The sequence below is a fragment of the Protopterus annectens genome, chromosome 9.part0 (genome assembly GCF_019279795.1).
Source record: "Protopterus annectens isolate FY-2018-M chromosome 9.part0, PAN1.0, whole genome shotgun sequence".
Lineage (NCBI taxonomy): Eukaryota > Metazoa > Chordata > Ceratodontiformes > Protopteridae > Protopterus > Protopterus annectens.
In genome coordinates this window covers 1,292,714,732-1,292,735,900 of record NC_056743.1, presented here as the reverse complement: position 1 = coordinate 1,292,735,900, position 21,169 = coordinate 1,292,714,732, and the positions used below count along the sequence as shown (strand labels likewise).

Sequence of the window (21,169 nt, the reverse complement as noted above, 5' to 3'; positions counted from 1 at the left end):
CTTAATGGCACTATAGATTTTTTATTATTTAAAATAGGTGGTTATGGTGAACAAATTAACTTTTTGGATTTGACACTCAACATAGATAATGTTACAAGAAAATGTAGAAGTAGAATCTATAGGAAATCCTGTTTTGCAAACCAGTATTTGCATAGGGATAGTTTGCACCCAACACACATGAAAAAGGGGTTATCAAGGGTCAAATTATCAGACTCAGTAGGCTCACTTCTGATGAACATATATTTTCAAATGAGCTTATCTTTCTTAGAGAATTACTTCTCCAAAGAGGTTATGACCGAAGGTGGTTAGAGGGAATAGAAAAAGAGGTTTTACTTTTAAGAAAGGGTGTTGCTCAGCCCATTTTGGCTTCTGATGACATAATGGTGGGAGCTCCTATATGTTTACATCATAGTAATACAAGAAAAAATCTGGAATTCAACATAGCATTTCCATTGCCAATAGTAAATGAAATTTGGTGTATAAAGGAAATCATTGAGAAGAACTGGAGAATCATTTTAGGTAACAATGAATTAAGTTTATCTTTGGGGTATTTACCAAAGTTTATATATAAAAAAAAGTTACAAACATTAGACAGAAGTTAGAAACTTCTCAGAAGTTTTATTCCAACAAATCACCGGAACCACCACGATGTATAAAAAGTAATTTTATTTGGAACAGAACAAGCACTTTCACGCACCTAGCAAGTGCGCTTCATCAGAAACTCACAAGGATAGATTAGTTAGCAATAAAAAAGGTACTTTTGCATGTAAAGACTGTAAACAATGTAGGTTCATGTGTAATTCGTCCTTTATTACAATAGAACATTTGGGACAAACATTTTGGGCAAATAAATATTTTAATTGCCATAGTGAAAATGTAGTCTACATGGCTACTTGTTCCACATGCAAAAATTACTATATAGGCAAAACAAAAAGTTTTAAAACGTAGAATTTATGAGCATGTTCTAGCTATAAAGAAAAAAGATAAAAACAATTCTTTAGCTAGACATGCTCTTTCTTGTATGAATTTTAAGAAATTTGAATTTTTCGTTTTAAATTATGTAGAGAAAAAAATGTTTGTTGGTGATATTGACAATACATTAGAACAGAGGGAAGCATTTTGGCAGCTCCTTTTTGGGGCTGATACATACCCAGGGCTTAATGAAGTCATTAATATAAAATGTTTTTTAAAGTATAGATAAATAGAGCATGGAATAACATATTGATATATTATATTTATCTATATGTATGTATATAAATTTTTATAGATATATTAATTATTTTACATAGTATTACTTTAAATTTATTTTATTGTGCAGACTATGACATCATTTCCTGTAATGAATCATTTAAAAGGTGGTTATTATTTGTTTTTCTGAAGAAGTTCACATTATTAAAAGTGGATGAAAGCGCTAGCTCATTGTGCCTCAGTGTGTCTCTTGGTTGGATCCTGGTTTTTTCATTTTCAAAGTTACTAGTTTGTGCTTTCCAGCTTGCTTTACTGTTGTTTCAAAAGCAGATAAATTACAAACTATTGTTGTATCTGATCCCCTCTCTATGTTGGATACTGACGCTTCCTCTCGCTCTGTGGACTGATGCCTCTTCCTGCTCTCACTGCTGATAGAGCGTTTGTTGCATGGGAGCTGATGCTTCCTCATTGCAAGGGAGGCCGTACTTTTCTGATGTTCCACAAAGTAAGAACAAGAGGCAAAATTCTGGTCATCTGAGAATTGGGCTCACCTATTTTAGTGAAGTGAATGATGTCTGTAACATTATTAAGAGAAACTGGCCGATCTTGCTGGCTGAAGGTATAAAAAAGTTTATTGGAGATAAACCCAAATTTTATTTTAGGAATGTAAAGAATTTGAAACACAGCCTATGTTTTAGACGTAATTTTATGTCAGAGCCTCATGAAACACAGCCTATGTTTTAGACGTAATTTTATGTCAGAGCCTCATATTAAAATCTTCAAGAGGTGGCACACACCCCTGTCATGGTTGTAAAGCCTGCTTTTTTATTTCTGAAGTCCCTTGTTTTACTCATCCTGTTACTAATATTAGGTATGATTTTAAGCTTTATGCAGACTATAGAAGTACAGACTTGGTATATTTAGCAACTTGCATAGTTTGTCCCAATTTTTATGTAGTGATGACGACTCAGTTTGAGAGAAAGGGTGTTGGAGACATCAGGAGGAAAGTTAGTATGAATGCTTTATATAAGCATATTAAATCTACATTCTGACCATAGCTTTCTCTTTAAAGTGATTCAGTTAACTACTAAAAATACTAGGGGCAGGAAAATAAACCTGGGGCTAATGAACTTAATTGGATTCTAACTATGCAATCAGATAGGGATTATGGTTTGAATGAAAACACATCACTAGGACCTTATTTAAAAGGACACAAAATTAAGCATCAATTTTATTTCCATAGTATTTAATAGGACTTGACGTCAGGTGTTTTTATTGTGAATTCTAATAGGATGTTTTCATTTTTAAATTGTATTTAAGTGGTTCCTTGGTTTGTTTGAATTTAGTCTGAAGAAGTGTTTGTATTTAATAAATAACACTTGTTGTTTTAACTGTGCTGGTCATTCCTTCTTACTTTTGCTGTGTTTTTTGTTGCAAGACCTTTGGTTATGGTGAATTTATAGTTCTTTGCAGTAATTACAGACCCATCAGCCTTACAAGCCTCATATGCAAAGCAATGGAATGTATTATCTAGTTTACGAGGTCAGTTATAAGAATTTTATTAGACTTGATTCCCAATAATTTAGCTTTGTGAAATCTTCTTCTAAAGGATTACAAAGGCTGTAGACAGTGGCCATGCAGTACACACAGTCTATCCTGACCTGGCCATGCCCTTCAGCATCATTCCTCATGTTTGCATCATCATCTGTACATCCAAACCTTTTGCACATGGGGTTGATATCAGTTCAACAGTGACAATCATCTAGAGTCAAAGGTCACATCGACAGGTAGCTGGCCCTGCTGTGCTTGTTCTTCCATACCACACACTCATTCACACTCCCACCCAAGGACAATTTAGTGTGTCCAATCCACCTACTTTGGATGTGGGAGAAAACTGAAGCACCCAGAGGAAATCTACGCAAATCCAGGGATGATATGCAGACTCCACACAGAAGGTACCCCTGCCGAGAATCGAAATGGGGAACCTCTTGCTGTGAGGTGATAACACTATCTGCTCTGCCACAGTGCCGTGCATTGGTGGGGTGGTGGTGAGCATAGATGCTGGCATCATACTGATGCTGAATACTTTAATTAGTCCATATGTGGTAAAATAAGTAGCTAACTGGCTAAAAGACAGAGCTCCCACAGTGCAAGTTGTAGGTGCCTCATTCGAAAGTGACCAGTGGTTTCCCTCACGGCCTGGCGCTGCGACATCTCCTTTTCAGCAATTACTTGTCTAATCTCCAAACAAAAAGGCAAGACATGTGGCTAACAAAGTTTGCAGGCAACGGCAAATTGCGACTTGTTTTTAAGTCAACCTCTGACACCCAAACCCTCTAGACTAAACTCTTCCCTAGTAAAGTCTGGTTGCATTAAAAACGGGCTAAGACTACACTGGGAAACATCCCCTCCTCACATCATACTATGTAGAAAACACATCACTACAAAATAAAAATGCAGTCAGGGCCCTAGGAACTTCAGCCAGTCCTTTTTTAACCATCCTGTGAGAAGAGCTGACAGGAAATCCTTTTATTTAACCAGGCTGTCAAAAGAATATCAACAGGGGCTAAAAATGTAATCCTTCACTTACGCTTTGCAATGATCACACCTATCATCACATACAATGTCCCCTTCAGGATGAACCTTACTACACGTATGAAATAGTTACAAAGACCCTGAAGGTTCCTAACCAGAAAGATTACAGGCCTAAACTTCCTGAACTATCAACAGAGGCTGGTAGCTCTATCCCTTTATTCAGTGGTCTACAGACATTTGGAGGAGAGGATCTCAGTCTTGTTTACCATGCAATACAGATCTGGTTGCTTTGGACCGCCTGTAAATCTTCAAGTCTGATATTTCTACCAACAGTAGAACCGGGGAGATAAATCTTAACCAGCAGATAAAACACAGTGGAGAGAGAGGGTTATAACTCCCAGCTTCCAAACCTCTGGAATGAACTTACATTGCATGCCAAGTACTGCAACTCACTAGCTTTCTTTAAACATAAAACAGATGAATGAATGGGTATCCACAAATTTACTCCAAGATTTTTTGTAAACAAGAAACACCTTTACTGAATTAATCACTTACAACATAGGGAATCATACATTTATATAAATCAAAACAAACCATTCTGACATATTTTCAGTTACAAACATTATACATCACATTTAATCTTCTATACAGTCATTGTCAATCAAACGTTACACATTCAATTCCTGCCTTCCCTTACACTTCATTCCTCCTCCAAAACATTATTCTGCATGTAATGTTCACACATTTCCCACTTTTTCTGTGTAATTTGCTCCTACCCTTTTCTAAAGATGCCACTTCCAGTTATTTTATCTCTGTAACTATATTCATGGGTCTATATTAGATGAACAAAAGTTCATCTTGCGAACGCTCACATGAGCAAATATCCAGGTAGTCAAAACTGTAATTGTAAGGGGCTGTGCCCCCCACACCCCCGCTAAATATATATTCCAACTCCAAGATTGAACTACAGTGAGGAAAGGGCAAATATTCCCATCTTCACTGTACCGCAATCTCACAATTGCGGTTTCGAGTTCTGTAATATTCGCTCATGTGAGCGTTCGCTAAGATGAACTTTCTTTCATCTAATATAGACCCTATATTCACTACTTCCAGTTTGGTTAGTTTAGACTTTAAGTCCCCATGTTTTACTAATTGTTTTTAAGGCAGCCAACCAGAATTAAACTCAGCAATGCCTTACTATGTCTAGGCAATTCCAATTCTGTATCGGAGTTAAAAAAATTAATTTCTTTAGTTACACCAATTACCAATTTGCTCATTCAGTATTTCTAAAAGAGTAATATGTAGGCAATTTTTAAAGTCTGCCAACTCAATACACTTCCAAAAAATATGTTTCCAATTACCTCTTTCTTCCCCCATCACACCTACAACATTTAAAATCTACTTGAGGAAAATTTCTTTGCAGTCTGCTTGGGATATAAAAATACCTATGCAAACACTTGCAAACAAAAATTCTAAATCTTCTAGACTTTGTTGCACATTGGGAAGCCATATATATATCCCCCATTGTTTCTTTGTGAATTGCTTATCCAGTCTGTCTCTCTTACCAATCTTTTCTAACATCTTCCAATTGATTCCTACACTTATTGCTATCATGCAATATTTTATAGGCCCTACTAATAATTATCCCATTTTAACAGCAGCTTCTGTTCTAGATTCAACAAAAACTCTACCAGTGTTTGTTGTTTTTTTTCACTTAGAATCCCTCGAATCCTCTCTCTTACTATACACCTATATCAATCCTTGATAAGGAATGTAATCTACAGCCTGCAGTCCAAAGGTATTTTTGGCCTCTTCCCATTCTACTTCCTTTCCCTCTCTTAATTATTTGATCCCAATACATTGGTTCCTTTGCCAGTTCCCTCCAGTAAATTTCAGCCCCCACTTGCCTATTCTCTGTACCCCATAATTGCAGACATCCCTAGCAGCAGAATCTCCTTTCTCCATTCCAGTGTTGGCTTAATTCTTAGAATACTTTCTACTACTTTATGAATATAATATTCTGTATGGTTATTGTTCTTCTCCTTAAGGATCTGCATCCAAAATCCCAGTCTCTCCTCATTTGTGGAGTCCCCACCCCCACCTCATTTCATCATTGTCCCTTTGCACTTTGAATTATAGCTTTTGGCTTGTGCTACATATGGGCACCTTAACACTGTAGCTCTAAAATAATCCTTCAAATAAAGGTAATCACAACCTACATTCTTCCATTGGCAGCATCAACTTATCCCACTTGATTCTTGCCCTCTTTCCCTCCCAGATAAAATCCTTCAACTCTTTATTAATTGCTATCCACATCTTCTTCTATGGTTGAAAAAAAAATGTGCTTGACCTGTGTGTAAAACTAAAGGAACTAAACACATTTTCACTGCTTCTATCTTGCTATCCATATCTATAAACAAGAGCTTCCAGTTTCTCAGTTTTTGTATTATCTTTTGTTTTGTCTCTTCCCGCATATTCTTACCTGCCATAATATAATGCTTTTTAAACACAAACTCCCAAGTACTTCATTTTATATTGCTGGACCAATTTGTCTGTGGGTACGTAGTTTACAGCTATTACCTTTGTTTTATATGCATCCCAAAAATGCTTGAAACTGTCTCAGAATGTTCCACAACACTGAAATGTCCTTTTCAGGTTTTATCAGGTACAAAATAATATCATCTGCAAATAGTCAACTTTTCTTGACAACCATACCAATTATATCCTTGAATTTCTGAGTCCTTTATAAGACAAACAACAAAGGGGAAAGAGGACATCCCTGCCTGGTTTCTCTTTTCAAACAAAAATTACCAGAGAGGACATCCCGACACCTTAATTTTCGCCACCGATCTCTCATAAATCCTCCTAATTAACCTTATTAGTGTGTCAGGGAATGCAAATTCTTCCACTGACCTACTCATAAATCCCAGCTTACTCTCTCGAATGCTTTCTCTGCGTCTAGACCCACCAATAGCAGTAGTATTTTCTTACATTCTGCTTCCCAGTGTTCTATTAATGTTGTCAAATATTTGCCTCCCCTTCACAAAAACACATTGATCCATATCTATCAATTTTGGCAACACCTTTACTATTGTTTTAGCCATTATAGACATAAGCACTTTATAATCATGGTTTAGAAATTTTGGCAACACCTTTACTATTGTTTTAGCCATTATAGACATAAGCACTTTATAACTATTGTTTAGAATCAAAATGGGCCTATAAATTTACCCCAAGACTGATTTTTATGGCCCTCCTGGAGAAAAAAAGGGGCAGCCTGAGAGAGGGTAATGAAAAGGCATAAATGGTCTTAAGACTCAACGGCCTTGAAATATCAATACAGATATGCCTCGTGATTCTGGTCACCCCAGACTTTAAGCACCATGCCTAGCAACTACTGGTGCAACTTTGCCCAAACAGAACACACACTACGTTGTGAATTAGTACGATTATCAGGGTAAAGTGCAGATTCTTCTCTGATAAGAAAGGCGCAATGGAGACAGAAGATTTTCAATTAATTAAGCCTATTTAAAAAAAAAAAAAAGCTGAGTAAATCATGTTTCACTTTTTTTATGTTTACATAGTTAGATGTAACCAAGAAAGAAATCACACTTATTTACTTTTATAGTTTTAGAGTTCTTGCTAAGGCCTAGACAAAGGTGTTGTTTATTGCATCAGCCATGTTCAGAAATAATGTTAAAACAGATGCTCTACTGTTCAACAGCAATAAAATTAGTATACTAATAATCAAATTAATCCAAGCAAACTAAAGTATACTAGATTAACATGTTTGGCATGTTACTTTTAGGGCACTCAAGCAGGCATGGCCGAAAACACAAAATTAATTTTGCATGGATTACAGTTCAGAACAGACAGGAAGTACAACTTTTCAAGAAGATGGTCAACAGTTTCCTTTCTGCAACCTGCATTTTCATAAACAAAATTTGCAGGGAATGCTCTGATAATGACAAAGAAAGAATATCAGGTGCAGTGCTGTGTGGAATGCAAGCTGACATCAGTATAGAATGAATTTCAGTAAAGAGCATACAATTACCTACACAAAAAGACTGCACTCATCTTAACACTGTTTGTAAAGGAAGCAGGATTAACCCCCTTCAATCTTTCACTTAATTATTATAATATATGGGCGTTTAAGGAGGTGCCACACCCATACAATAAATAGTGCTAAAAAATAAAGAATGATTTTTTTTTTGTTACTTAAAACAAGTTTCTCCTCACTACGTAATTAAATGCAAACCACACTTATGTCCAGAATAAATTCAGTGCATGAAGTAATAGGATTACGCATGATTAGGATCTACACTGTAGCACATGGATAACATGGACAGCAGAATGACGCAGTGGTTACTGCTGTTACAGTTCAGCAGTCAGGGGGCTCATTCTTTACCTCCATTCACTGTCTTTGTAGACTTCAGAAAAAAATAACAACATGGATTGACTTACTCGAAACTGTCCATATTCTAAGTCTAAGCAAAGGCATGGCATCTAGGTCCACAGAAGTCATCATACTACTGTATTCAGCCCTCATCAGGCCCATCATAGAGTAAACTGCCCCCTTCAGTACATACCTGAAGAGACACATGCAGAAACTGGAATGTCCACAAAGGTTCCTTACAAAAAGGATAACGGGAATACATGCAATGTCTGATGGTGATCACTTCAAACCCCTATCTCCGTTCTCTGACTCATATGGATTTCTGAGAGGTGATCTTTGCCTGGCAGACATGGCATCCCTAGACCCTGTTTTGATGAATCTTTTGCACATCCAAAAAACAAACAGTATTAGAACTACTAGATTAAAAGATACAAAATTTGCTTGCAATATAAATAGGGCATACGGGAGAGACAGATATGTTTCCCAGAGAATTCCCAATCACTAGGATAGGCTCCCCATCCACGTAAAGCAGAGTTCCTCCCTATTTAAGTGCAACTTGGACCTATGGATAGTAACCTGAAATTCACCCCTGGTCTGGCTTCTATGTCTCTGACAGACAAGAGGCAGTCTGTAAATCATTCTCTATAAACCAAATTTGTGGCTCACATCAGGATTGCACGGCTGGGCTTTTAAGGGCCCCTAGTGGTCATCAGCCTAGTATGAACCTACTGCATTTATTTTTGCCCTTCTTATCTGGTTTATGGATAGACCCGGAAGGATCAGTCTGTTTACTTAATTAACAAATAAAAACCAAGTACATATGAAAAAACATGATTGTCAATATATATGGGGGTTGGGAAGGGTGGCATTGGTAGAAGTTACTTATGCACAGTCTTCTTTGATAGAAGGGAGAAAATTACATGCAAAGCAAAAAGGCACATCAGTCATCATGTCTTCCTGATATTTCTACACCTACACTAACAAAACTTTAACATCAAAGCAGAAGGCCAAAGGCTGAGATGGTACCCAAGGACAAGCATTCAATAAACAGCACCAGTACCAGTAACCATGTTGCCCATCAATTAAGTTAAAGGACACCTACATGTGCATTTTATAAAAAGGTTCTACATAATTCTAAAAAAGAATATACAAAATAATTGAAAAATAGAGCTCTGGCCTCACCCAAAATCTCCCCCACAGTACATCATGCGAGAAAGCAGCCTTCACAATTCACTATCTCCAGAAACACAATTCCACCTTCCTATTTTTTTTAATGCATATGTATTTATTTACATGTAACCGTTTGTTTACTGAGGTAGTAGAATAGCATTCAGGGATCCATTTTAGTCACAGCCTGGAAGTTAAAACAATTAGTGCAAATTTGATATAACTGAGATAACAAACACTTGTTACAGCTGCTCCAATAAACAGGGTTACTGAAGACAAACCAAAGCAGTATACAAACTTGTTCAGATTACATACAAAACTGAACAAGGCATACCTGGAATAAGGCCAGAACGGGTCAACATATATGCTAAAGCAGACAATTCAAAGGACTATATACAAAGTGTACAAACAATATAAATAACAAACACAGCCGCACAATAACGTAAGCAAATCTGTTTTTGAAGAAAACAGTTCACGTTCTACAGATGAGAATCAAAATTCCTCTATCCAAAGATTCCCAGAACTGCACATAAAAAAGAACATCCCTAACGCATACCTTAAGAATCCGATCATCCAGCCCCATCTCATGGAATAACAACCGATTGTCAGCCATGGTGACCCACGTGAATGGTAGAAGATCAAAGTGCAGAGGGGAAAGTTCATGCTTTTGTCAGCGACTGCTGGATTTGAGCCTCTGGGTGAGAGGTGGCAGTGTGGTACGGTCGAGTTCTTCTGTTACTGACGTGTGTAACCACTAGGTGGTGGGCGGGGTTAAGTACTAAACGAAAGGAAGCTAGACCAAACTGATGCATGTGAATATATTATTAGTCTTATATTTGGCCTTTTTAGTGAGTTAGCCAATTGCACATTTCAGTTTGATGCTCAAGATAAGTGTTCGCTGTACTCTTAGGACTGTGTTCTGCTAAACTGCAACGCAGTGAGATAGATGTTGCATTGTTTCAATTCTTTACTTAAACGAGGTCGCATATATATGTAGATATATATATATATATATATATATATATATATATATATGTTTGAAAATGCATTTGCTTGTGGTTTTCACTTGTCAAAACTAGCTTAGAGCACTCATGTTAATTTAATGTTCTTTATTATTGCACCCCATGTACTTACCACCGCAAACGAATGTGTGGATTGGAGCTAAGATTTATTTGTTGCATTTGTTTACAGACATAGTATGACTGGGTAGAAATGTACCCCTTTTCTGCAGAGTTCCTGGGTAAAGGGCTCCAGAAAAACATCCTGCATTAGCAAACAGAGGCATACAAGTAATCAACAAATAGTATACAAAATTTAAACAGAATATCCTTAATTAATAGCAGAATCACGTAAAGAGCTATGAAACATGTTTGGAAATTGACTTCATAAAAGAAGAAAAAAGGGGAATATGGATGATTAATATTAAGAGGTAAAAGAGAATATTTTGGGCTAGGCATTAGGCATTAGATGGGAGACTTAAGAGTATAAGAAGGAGATTTTGGACCAATTAACTAAGGGAAAGAGAAAGTAAGGGGCAGGTTGTTTATCATCCATGGCTGTGCATAAAGGAGGTTTCCTGTAAATCTGACAGTACTAAGTACACCACTATAGAAGTTTTCAAAATCTAACCCTCATACCTACACAATTGGGTGTAGAACAGATTTATACTATAGTATGAAAATGATAAGACCAGATCCTGTAACAAGAACCAGATCATTGTACCTAGAAACAACAGGGCCGAAGCCCATTATCAATCGTCAGAAGTAATGCCATGGTACGCTCCAGAGACCTCTACCTCTTTACCATAATCAACAGAGCAAGCCAGAGGGACAGGTTCATAAGCCAGAGACTGCCCATGCATGGAATAAACTTACCATATATGTCAAACAGAGCACCTCACTGGCCCTCTTCAAGAGAAATCTTGATGAGTGGATGGGAAATAGAAAATTCACCCCGGGGATCACTCCAGTGGCTCTACTCGACAGACGCACTGGGAAGTAAGGTCGGGTGGCACGATGCCAAGGTAGTCCTATGGGCTAGGTTGTAAAGGCATCAGGGCCATTAGCCTAGATTAAACACCTATGAACCTATAAAAGTTGCAGGGCTAAGGGCATACTCCAGCATCTGAATTATTTCCATATTATACCATACAGATCACACTGACTGATTTTATTGGAGCCTTTTCTTTATGAGATGCTAAAATATGGATCGGTATCAGTTATACTCACATGCTAATCTATATTCAGATGGTCCAATTCAACCTTAAAGCTCACTGCCTCACAAGTTCTGTCTGCACCTACCAATAGAACACCTTCCGTATTTCAAGAGACAATATTCTACACCTTTAACTTCTGCAGAAAGTAACACCAGCTAAGCTGTTGTTCTAGTGCACTGTCAGCACCTATAAGTTATATAATTATCATTAATAACAATCAGCCTGTACAGCTCTTCATAGGTTCATAGGTAGGTACTAGGCTATTGGCCCTAGGGCCTATATAAGCCTAGCCAAAAAAATGTACCCTGGCTTTCGCCACCCAAGAAAATTATTTTCCTGTGCCTCTGTTGAGCAGAGCCACAGAAGTGATCCCTGGGGTGAATTTCCCATTTCCCATCCAATCATCAAGATTTTTCTCGAAGAGTGTTAATGAGGAGCTCTGTTTGACATAGATAGGAAGTCTGTTCCAGAGTATGGGAAGTCTCTAGGACAGGAATCTATCCCTCCAGCATGTTCTGTTTATTGTGGTGACAAGGTTTAGGTCCCTAGAGCGTGTAGCTCGGAGGGATTGGGATTTCTTTAAGTGGAGCATGTCCAACAGCTCTTGGTTTGACATAGCTTTGTATGTTAGGCAGAGATCACCCCTGAATAGGCAATATGCGATGGAGTAAAGCTGTAGTTTTTTGAGACGGTCTGCGTAGGACATCTGTTTGAGGCCAGTAATCCTCTTTGTGAAGTATTTCTGTGGTCTTTCCAGTTGTTGTAGATGTCTTGTGAGGTACATACCAAAAGGGGCGTTGTACTCTATAATGGGTCTAATGAGTGATGAGTAGAGGGGAACAATGACCTCTTTTTTTTTCTGGATGAGAATCCTTTTGTGATGAGATGAGCCACGTAGAAGGATTTCCTGACCACTGTGGCAATGTGATTATCAAAGGAGAGACTACTGTCCACCTGTGTCCCAAGGTCTCTTATCACATTTTCAGCATTAAGTAGACTACCAGCTATGTGGTAGTTCATGGGTACAGAGTTTTTACCAAAGGGGATGACAATACACTTTTTGGTATTAAGCTTCAGGCCATGGCTTTGACACCAGGTATCTGTCTCAGTGAGGCCCTTTTGTAGTTTGTCCACATCATTAGGAGTTTTGATTATGGCTCCTAGTTTGCAGTCATCTGCAAACTTTGTTAGCCAAAGACCTTCTGTGTTAGCCTGCACTTCAGAGAAATAAATACAAACAGGAAAGGATCCAGGACTGAACCCTGTGGTACTCCACTTGTCACTGGTCTGAAGTCGGATTTGGAATCCGCTACTTTCACAGTGTGGGTTCTGTCCGTGAGCCAGTTGGCAACCCATCTTGTGACAGAGGGATTTATACCTAGTTTAATGAGCTTATCTATAATTCCAGAGTGGGGGATCATGTCGAAAGCCTTGGCGAGATCTAGATAATCTGTGTGAACCATTTTACACTCATCTATGGCTTTGGTGACTGCTTCAAAGAAGTCAATCAGGTTTAGGAGACATGATCTGCCTTTTACAAATCCAAACTGGGTAGGGTCCAGAGTTTGGAGATTACCAATGTCTTTGTTTATGAGTTCCACGATGATACGTTCCATGGCCTTGCAGACCAGGCTCATCAGGCTAATGGGGCGGTAGTTCCCGGGGTCCATCGTGGCTCCCCCTTTGTGGAGTGGGATAACCATTGCGGTGTGCTATTCAGTGGGTACAAAGCCTGAGGTGAGGCTATGAATGAACATGGTACTTAGGTAGGGTGCCAGTTCATTCTGTAGTTCGTGTAGAATGCAGCCTGGGATATTGTCAGGTCCCATGGATGCTTTTACTTACATTTACATTTACTTACATTTGTTAACTAGATATGTGGACAGGTTGAGTACAATTTTCAGCCATGACCTGAGTGAATAAGTTAACAACAACTTACATAAAAATATGCTAAATAAATAAGTCAGAGTAACAATAATAGTAGCAAAATAATAGAAAATATTGAGCAGAACAGAAATTAAGGTATATAGCAGCCTTTTAACAGTGAACCAAAGACAGCAATTACATTTATATTCTTCCTCAAGATGTTTTGAAAGTTTTCTGTAAACTCCACATTGTTGATCATTCTAAGTTCTTATCAGTTGTTCCATGATTGGAAAAGGACATTCCCCCAACTGATATGTGGAATGGTAGATGCTTAAAGATGGTGTATCTAAGGTAATAGATCTCAAGGTATAGGCAGCATTCTTAAAATGCAATTTCTTTGCCAAGAGTCAACAGCATTGATTATTAATTATCATGAAAACAGTGAGTTTAACAGCCTTGCAGCTCTAGCTGTGATTGGCAGCCATTTATCTTTAGACAGAGACAAGTAGTGCTTTTCTCAATCCCAGGAAATGAATATAAGTAATGGATTGTATTTTTAGTAATTTTTTTCACCTTTATATTATTGGGTAAGTTAAAGACCACAATAAGCAGTGCATACTGAAGTACTGCTATTAGAACATTAAGAACAGGAAGATGTGCATCCTAGTTAACAGGGTTGACAATTTGGATCTGTATTTCAATTGGTTCAGGACAATTTTACTATCTGGTTTATGGTTTGTATGTGCTGTAAAAAAAAAGAAAAAAATTAGTTTGATCCATAGACATGCCAGGGTACTTCTAGTGTTCAGTCTGTTTAGCTTTGACCCCTAGTGGATCCTAGATTAAAATTAGAAAGATTAACTTTGTTGGTTCCAAAAACCACAACTGTAGATTTACTGGTGTTAAAAATAAATGTATTACCAGGTAGTCCACTCCAGACAAGAGCGAAATGGTTTTTGCAGTTATCTTCTGCAATGGTTAAAAAAAGTTTGCATGTGTGTGGGGGTAGTGTAATGTATACTATATCCTCTACAGAACAATACATTTTCCTGACTAATCTCCAGAATGTAAAAATCAACAAAAATACAATAATTATGTTGGTCTTTAACTATCAAACAATGGCTAGTTTTATCAAAACAGCTTTAAACAAATAGCATGAAATCCAAATAGGGATGGAAATATCTTAAACATAATACTGACTAACCTATGCTCTTTCTATTTCTCATGCATTGAAACACTAATTCCACCTAAAACGCGGCCTTTTAGCACTTCTGTGGATCCCTAGTGATATCTGCATTGCTTACTGTACTTATTTCCTTGTTTCACTTGTAAGAAAGTTACTGTTTGTCGTTTTTGCATTTAGGTTACCTGTAACACATTGCATTTAAGTTACCTGGCACTTGCTCACTAAAGCAATTATATAAGTCAGGTCTAAAAAAATTAAAAGCACTACACCCTCACAAACTCCCCTTGAGTACCTTGTTCCCCATTGGCCCTTTTTTCAATTATAAAGGAATTCCCAATACTATTCTAGCATGTCCAAAGGTCAGTTGTCAATCTCCTCTCCGGTCCAGCAGGTGAATCTGGGAATCTTGAGGCAATGTACAACTGCCTCATGTACACAGACAACCCTCTCCTCCTCCCAACAAATTCCAACACATGTGAGAGATGCAACCATATAGCCAAACTGGAGGCTAAGCTCTCTCAACTCAGTACTGGCGTAACCAGTCAGGAGGAGAAGGAAACCACACTCACTACAATTCCAGTCTAACATAGACCTACCACGACAACAAACCAAACACATAAACACACAAAAACATACTCGGAGGCTCTAAATAAAAATCTGCCTAAGCAGCAGAGACCTCCAAAGCAGACACCCAAGCAACCGCTACCTCAAAACAAAACACGTGCAACACATAACTCACAAAGCCAGTGTGCCAAACAGTCACAGCCCTTAAGGCTAAACAACACACCTGATACACTTGTAATAGGTGACTCTATCATCAGGCACACTGACGTCCCGCTCACCAGGCTGAACAAGGAGAGGTCACGGTGAGCTGCCTGTCGAGCTTAGGATCCACCACATAACACAAGCACTCAGGTCACCAAGGCAAGTACAAATATGACTCAGTCATTGTCCATGCTGGTGTGAATGACCTGAGGCGCACTCCTCCTGGACTACATGAAAAGAGACATAGAGGAGCTCTCTGAGCATGTAGCCCAGGCCGGTATGACCCTGACCTTGAATAGCATCTTACCCTCACCAAGAATGATGCCACAATATGAAGAGAAGATGATCAATTTCAACAATTGGCTTAAGTGTTGGTGTCATTCAAAGGGGATCCAATGCCTGTCAGCCTGGGATGACATGCTCAACAAGCCACGATGCTTACTTAGGACGGCTTGCACCTGTCACCCCTGGGCTTTGGATATTGGCAAAGGCTCTTGTCTATAGTGCCTTTTTTAGGCAAGGCTCAAAAGTCAAACCCACCTGCATAGGTATCACAAGGGATAAGAAACTAAGAGTAATGCTACTCAACGCCAGAAATCTAAACCTCAAGATGCACGCACTTGAAACTCTCCTTAGCATGGAGAACATCGATATCTGTGCAGTAACAGAAACCTGGTTCAAGGCTCCCGAGAGCACCCCAGCACTACCAGGTTATACCTCATACCATACTTTTCGGCCCCAAAACTTGGACCGGACCACAAAAGGAGGGGGAGTATCAATATTCGTCAGATACCCACACCTCCAGGTTGGTGGCACAGCACGAAGCATCAGAGACTATCCATGTGCAGCTGACTGTGGGTAAAACTGCCTTCCAGTTTATAGCCTGCTACAGACCACCCTCCCAAACACAGGAACCCCACTTGACCTTCCTGAGAATACTGGAAAATATGAAGGTCTCTCCAGACACCATTATATTGGGCGACTTCAACTACCCAAACATAGACTGGGGGCATTACTCTAGCTCCAACACCCTAGCCCAAAGGTTCCTAGAATTTATAAACTCAAATGCTATGGAACAACTTGTTACCACTCCCACAAGAGGGGAAAACATACTGGACCTGATCATCACCAACATGGGGACACTATGCTCCAGACCAGAAGTGTATCCCTCACTGGTAAGATCAGACCATAAACTAATCTCACTGGATATTCACATCCCGACCCCACCCCTGCCCAGAAAACCACAGTGAAAAACTTCTCTAAATTTCTGCAATTTCACACTTCAAAACCGAGGCGAATCCTTCAAAGCCTCCGGCCTGTGGAAAATAATGCCCAGACCGCAGAATCCTTTATAAACGCATTCTTTGAACACCTTCAGGAATGCATGGATCATGCAGTCCCAAATAAAACCAAGACACAATCCTCCAAAGGCAGACGTCCTGTCTGGTGGACACCAGCCATAAACAAACTATACAATAGAAGGAGGAAGCTACTACATGATAGAGCAAAATCCCAAAAGGGAAGGCATCTCTGATCAGTATTAGCAAAAACTACGGGCACTCATAAAATCGTCTAAGGCCAGCTTAGAGAGAAAACTGCACAGGACACTAAGGATAATCACAAGGCTTTCTTTAGTTATGTTAGGAACCTGGGTGGGAATTCCCAGATATGCTCAGAATTAGTCCAAAATGACAAAAATACACCGAGCCCACAGACATTGCCAACATCCTAGCTGACAGGTTCAGTGCAAACTTCTCCCCTCTCCCCACCAAAAGGGCAAATATCTATCCCAACAGAGTGCTGCCCCTGACATCTCAGATGCTCAGGTAAGAGCCGCCTCTCTCAAAGCAAAAACACAGCATCAATGGGACCAGATGGTGTCCTGGGCTGCGTCTACATGAACTCCAAGAAGAGCTAAACCCAAACATAAAACTACTGTTCAATCTTAGCCTTACTACAGGATATGTACCCAAAGAGTGGCGTACAGCAACAGTGGTCCCTCTCCACAAAGGTGGTGCCTCAACGGATCCTGGAAACTATCGCCCCATAAGCCTGACTAGCTTGGTCTGCAAAGCTATGGAAAGGATCATCATGGACCTCATAAATAAAGATATTGGGGACCTACAGACACTGGATCCTACCCAGTTTGGCTTTGTTAAGGGCAGATCCTGCCTCTTAAACCTTGTTGATTTCTTTGAAACAGTCACCAAGGCCATTGACGAGGGGAAGGTGGTCCACACAGCCTACCTGGACCTCGCAAAAGCCTTCGATACAATACCCCACTCGGTCATTATAGATAAGCTCACCAGCTTAAATATAAACCCCTATGTCACTAGATGGGTTGCAAACTGGCTCAAGGACAGAACCCACATAGTTAGAATTGCTGGAGCCATATCAGACTCCAAACCAGTTACAAGTGGCGTCCCACAAGGCTCAGTCCTGGGACCTCTCTTGTTCGGTATATATTTCTCGGTGGTACAGGCCAACACAGAAGGACTGTGGCTGACCAAGTTCGCAGATGACTGCAAACTGGGTGCCATAATCAACTCTCCAGCCGACACAAGCATCCTCCAAAAGGGCCTCATAGAAACAGATAACTGGTGCCAGAGCCATGGCCTCAAGCTAAACGCCAAAAGTGTATAGTCATCCCCTTTTGGCAAAAACAAAGTGCCCACAAATTACCACATAGGTGGTAATCCATTAAGTACGGAAGAAGTCATTAGGGACCTGGGGACCCAAGTTGATAGCAATCTCTCATTTGACAACCACGTGGCCAAAGTGGTTAGAAAAACATTTTATATAGCCCACCTAATCATGAAGGGATTCACATCTAGATCAGGGGAGGTCATCGTACCTCTTTACTCATCCCTCATCAGGCCCATAATTGAGTACAATGCCCCTTTTGGGATGTACCTTACCAGATACCTGCAGCAACTGGAAAGACCCCAAAAGTACCTCACCAAAGGGCTCAAACAGATGCCATATGCTGCCCGGTTAAAGAAACTCCAGCTCTACTCAGTGGCATACCGCCTGCTCAGAGGCGATCTGTGCCTGACGTATAAAGCCATGTCCAACCCAGAATTAATGGACATGCTGCACCTCAGAAAATCCAAATCCCATCGAGCTACGCGCTTGAGAGACTTGAACCTCAGCACTGAAATAAATAGGACATGCTGGAGGGACAGATTCATAACCCAGAGGCTCCCTTCACTCTGGAATAAAATCCCAGTCCAGCTTAGGCAGAGTCCCACATTGACTCTCTTCAAGAGGAAACTTGATGAGTGGATGGGAGATCGTAGGTTTACCCCGGCTATCACTTCTGTGTCACTGTTAGACAGAGGCACAGTATACTAACCTCAAAAAACGCATAGCAAAATTAATTTAAAATGGGTGGCGAAAGCCAAACACACTCTGGCTAGGCTTATAAATGCCCTAGGGCAGATAGCCTAGTATGAACCTATGAACCTATGAACCTATTGAAAAACCATATGTAATTAATGCAGACTATGATACCATTGTCTTTTTCCTTGGAATATAACAAGATCCATTCATTAATAAAGCATCCTTCCTAGTCTTTACTACAGGAGACTGTGATGCAATACCTGCTAAAATAATGAGGGCAGACTGAAGTACTACCCTCAGTGACCCATATTAGTCTGCTGATAACATTGTCAATTAGTTTACAAATACAACTTTAATTAGATATACAACAGAAAAAGAGGTGCTGCTTAATCTTTCAGAAATTACCCTATTCATAAAAGTAAGGCTAGGTAAAGTAAAATTTATGAACTGTTGAGTTTTGTTATCTAATAGTCTGGATCCAACCATAAAACTCAGCTTTTTCCCAAAGGCTAAAGGCAATAATAAAATATTTTTAATTATTTCACAAAACTGAAATGGAAAACTGTAAATGTAATATATTATTAATAGACAAAGTGATCACCCAGCCCCTGGATGTAACAATGTGCTTTCTGAGAAACTTTGTGCAAACTTTACATTAATCACATATATTTTCCCCAGAGTGTTATAGAAAAAGAGGGGGGTGCATTTTCATATAACTGCAAACACAGTAACTGCTGTAAAGATTAAAATAAATAGTTCAAATTCCACAGAAGCTGGTAACATACTTAGGTGAAGTAGTACCAATTCACAGAAGAGGGGTCACATAAATCCTAACAGTGGTATGCCATCAACCTCTCCAGTATTCTATGTAAAATCAAGGGAGAGTCATACAGGAACTTATCCAAGCTGACACAACCTACCTCTATTTAATTTGCTACAGTACAAGTATGCTAAGGAAGGAGTATGCCTTTTGAATTTTTGAAGAGACAAGAGCAGAATGTGATGCAAGTCTGACAGTGCATACTGTTTATCTTGACCTTGCTAAGACATATGACATCCTGAATAAGTAAGTATAGTGACATATTAATAGCACTATATGTCAATTCCAATGTAATTTAATGGGAAAATGCAGGTTATGGAACAGGACACAAGTAAAGTAGGAAGATACCTGTCTGTGCTGACAGGTTACTAGTAATTTCTCACAGGGATCATTCCCAGGACCAGTTACCTTTGTACTATTCTCAAACATAAAAATGGGAAATGGGCTCTGCATTACCAAATAGTCTAATGATTGCAAACTGTGTAATATACTTACTTAGCTGTCCATGGTGGTCTGGTGCAGTAGTAATGACATCACCTTTAATGTCAGTATATATAGCATCAAGAGCCTTTGCAACAAGGACATAAAGTATGATTACAAATAAATAATCAGATCATAAAAAAATAAAACCATTATTAAAGACCTAAGGACAATGTAGACAACAATTTAAACTGTGTGTGGTGTGTATCTACCAGAGTTCAAAAAGCATATTCTTTAGGCCATCTAGTTGTAAAGGGCATGCCCAGTGTGTGTGTGTGTGTGTGTGTGTGTGTGTGTGTGTGTGTGTGTGTGTGTGTGTATATATATATATATATATATCAAAATACTGATGTCAATATCGAACCCGGAAATGTCTAACCCACGGTACTGACAGCGCGTTAGGTAAGTGTGGTGTTTTTATGGGTTTTGGGGAGGGTTTGTGTGTTTGTGAGTGTGTCAGGGAGTGTTAGGGCACGTAGGTGAGAGTGTGAGTGTGTCAGTGTTGAGAGTGGTGGTGTTTGTATCCATGTGATGTGTTTGTGCAAGGAGGTGTGGAATGCATGTTTGTGTGTTTTGTGTGTGTGTTGTTGTTTAGTGCAACCTTTGAGTTAGTATATATAAGTAGGGAGGGTGTGGAGGGGTGCAGGGGGGCTTGTCCCCCTGTTTATAGTAAGTGTGTGTGTGTTTGTGTTGTGCGGAGGTAGATGTAGTTGTGTTTGTGTGTGTGCTTTAACGGTCATGGTTTTCGGGTTTCGCGGCTTTGGTGTTTTGGCTTTATAGTCTCGAAATAATGAAATTCGAGATTATAAAGTGAATCCATATATATATATATATATATATATATATATATATATATATATACATACATACATACATAAAGGCAGTAAACACATTCATTGCACTTAAATGTTCAATTTCTATTACTAGTAAAATAAAAGGAATTCTTTGGTTGTTCTTTAAAAACTAAAACTGAGAAGGGATCTCTTAAGATTTTGAAAGAGGACATGTATTTACTTGGCCAAAAGGTTGTACATGCCCTAAAGAATGTTCTGAATGACAACAGTGGAACCGGTCCTCCTTCAATCAACAACACAGAATAATACACCTATTGAATGTCCACTTACTGTTGATGCAGATTCTATTCAGGCATTGGATCCTGTGGATTTTCTGATCCTTCTGGCAGAACCGCTACCTATGTCACAACCTCAA

At 39.1% G+C, this 21,169-nt stretch overlaps 1 protein-coding gene across 1 annotated transcript in view; it reads right to left on the bottom strand.

The window, feature by feature from the left end:
- Positions 1–10,001, bottom strand: part of DDX56 (DEAD-box helicase 56) — a 232,368-nt gene extending 222,367 nt beyond the window's left edge. Inside the window, exon 1 of the mRNA XM_044084239.1 lies at positions 9,843–10,001. Coding sequence (XP_043940174.1) covers positions 9,843–9,899 — 57 coding nt within the window. The 5' untranslated portion in view covers positions 9,900–10,001. The remainder of the gene's footprint in view (positions 1–9,842) is intronic.
- Between the last annotated feature and the right edge of the window lie 11,168 nt (positions 10,002–21,169).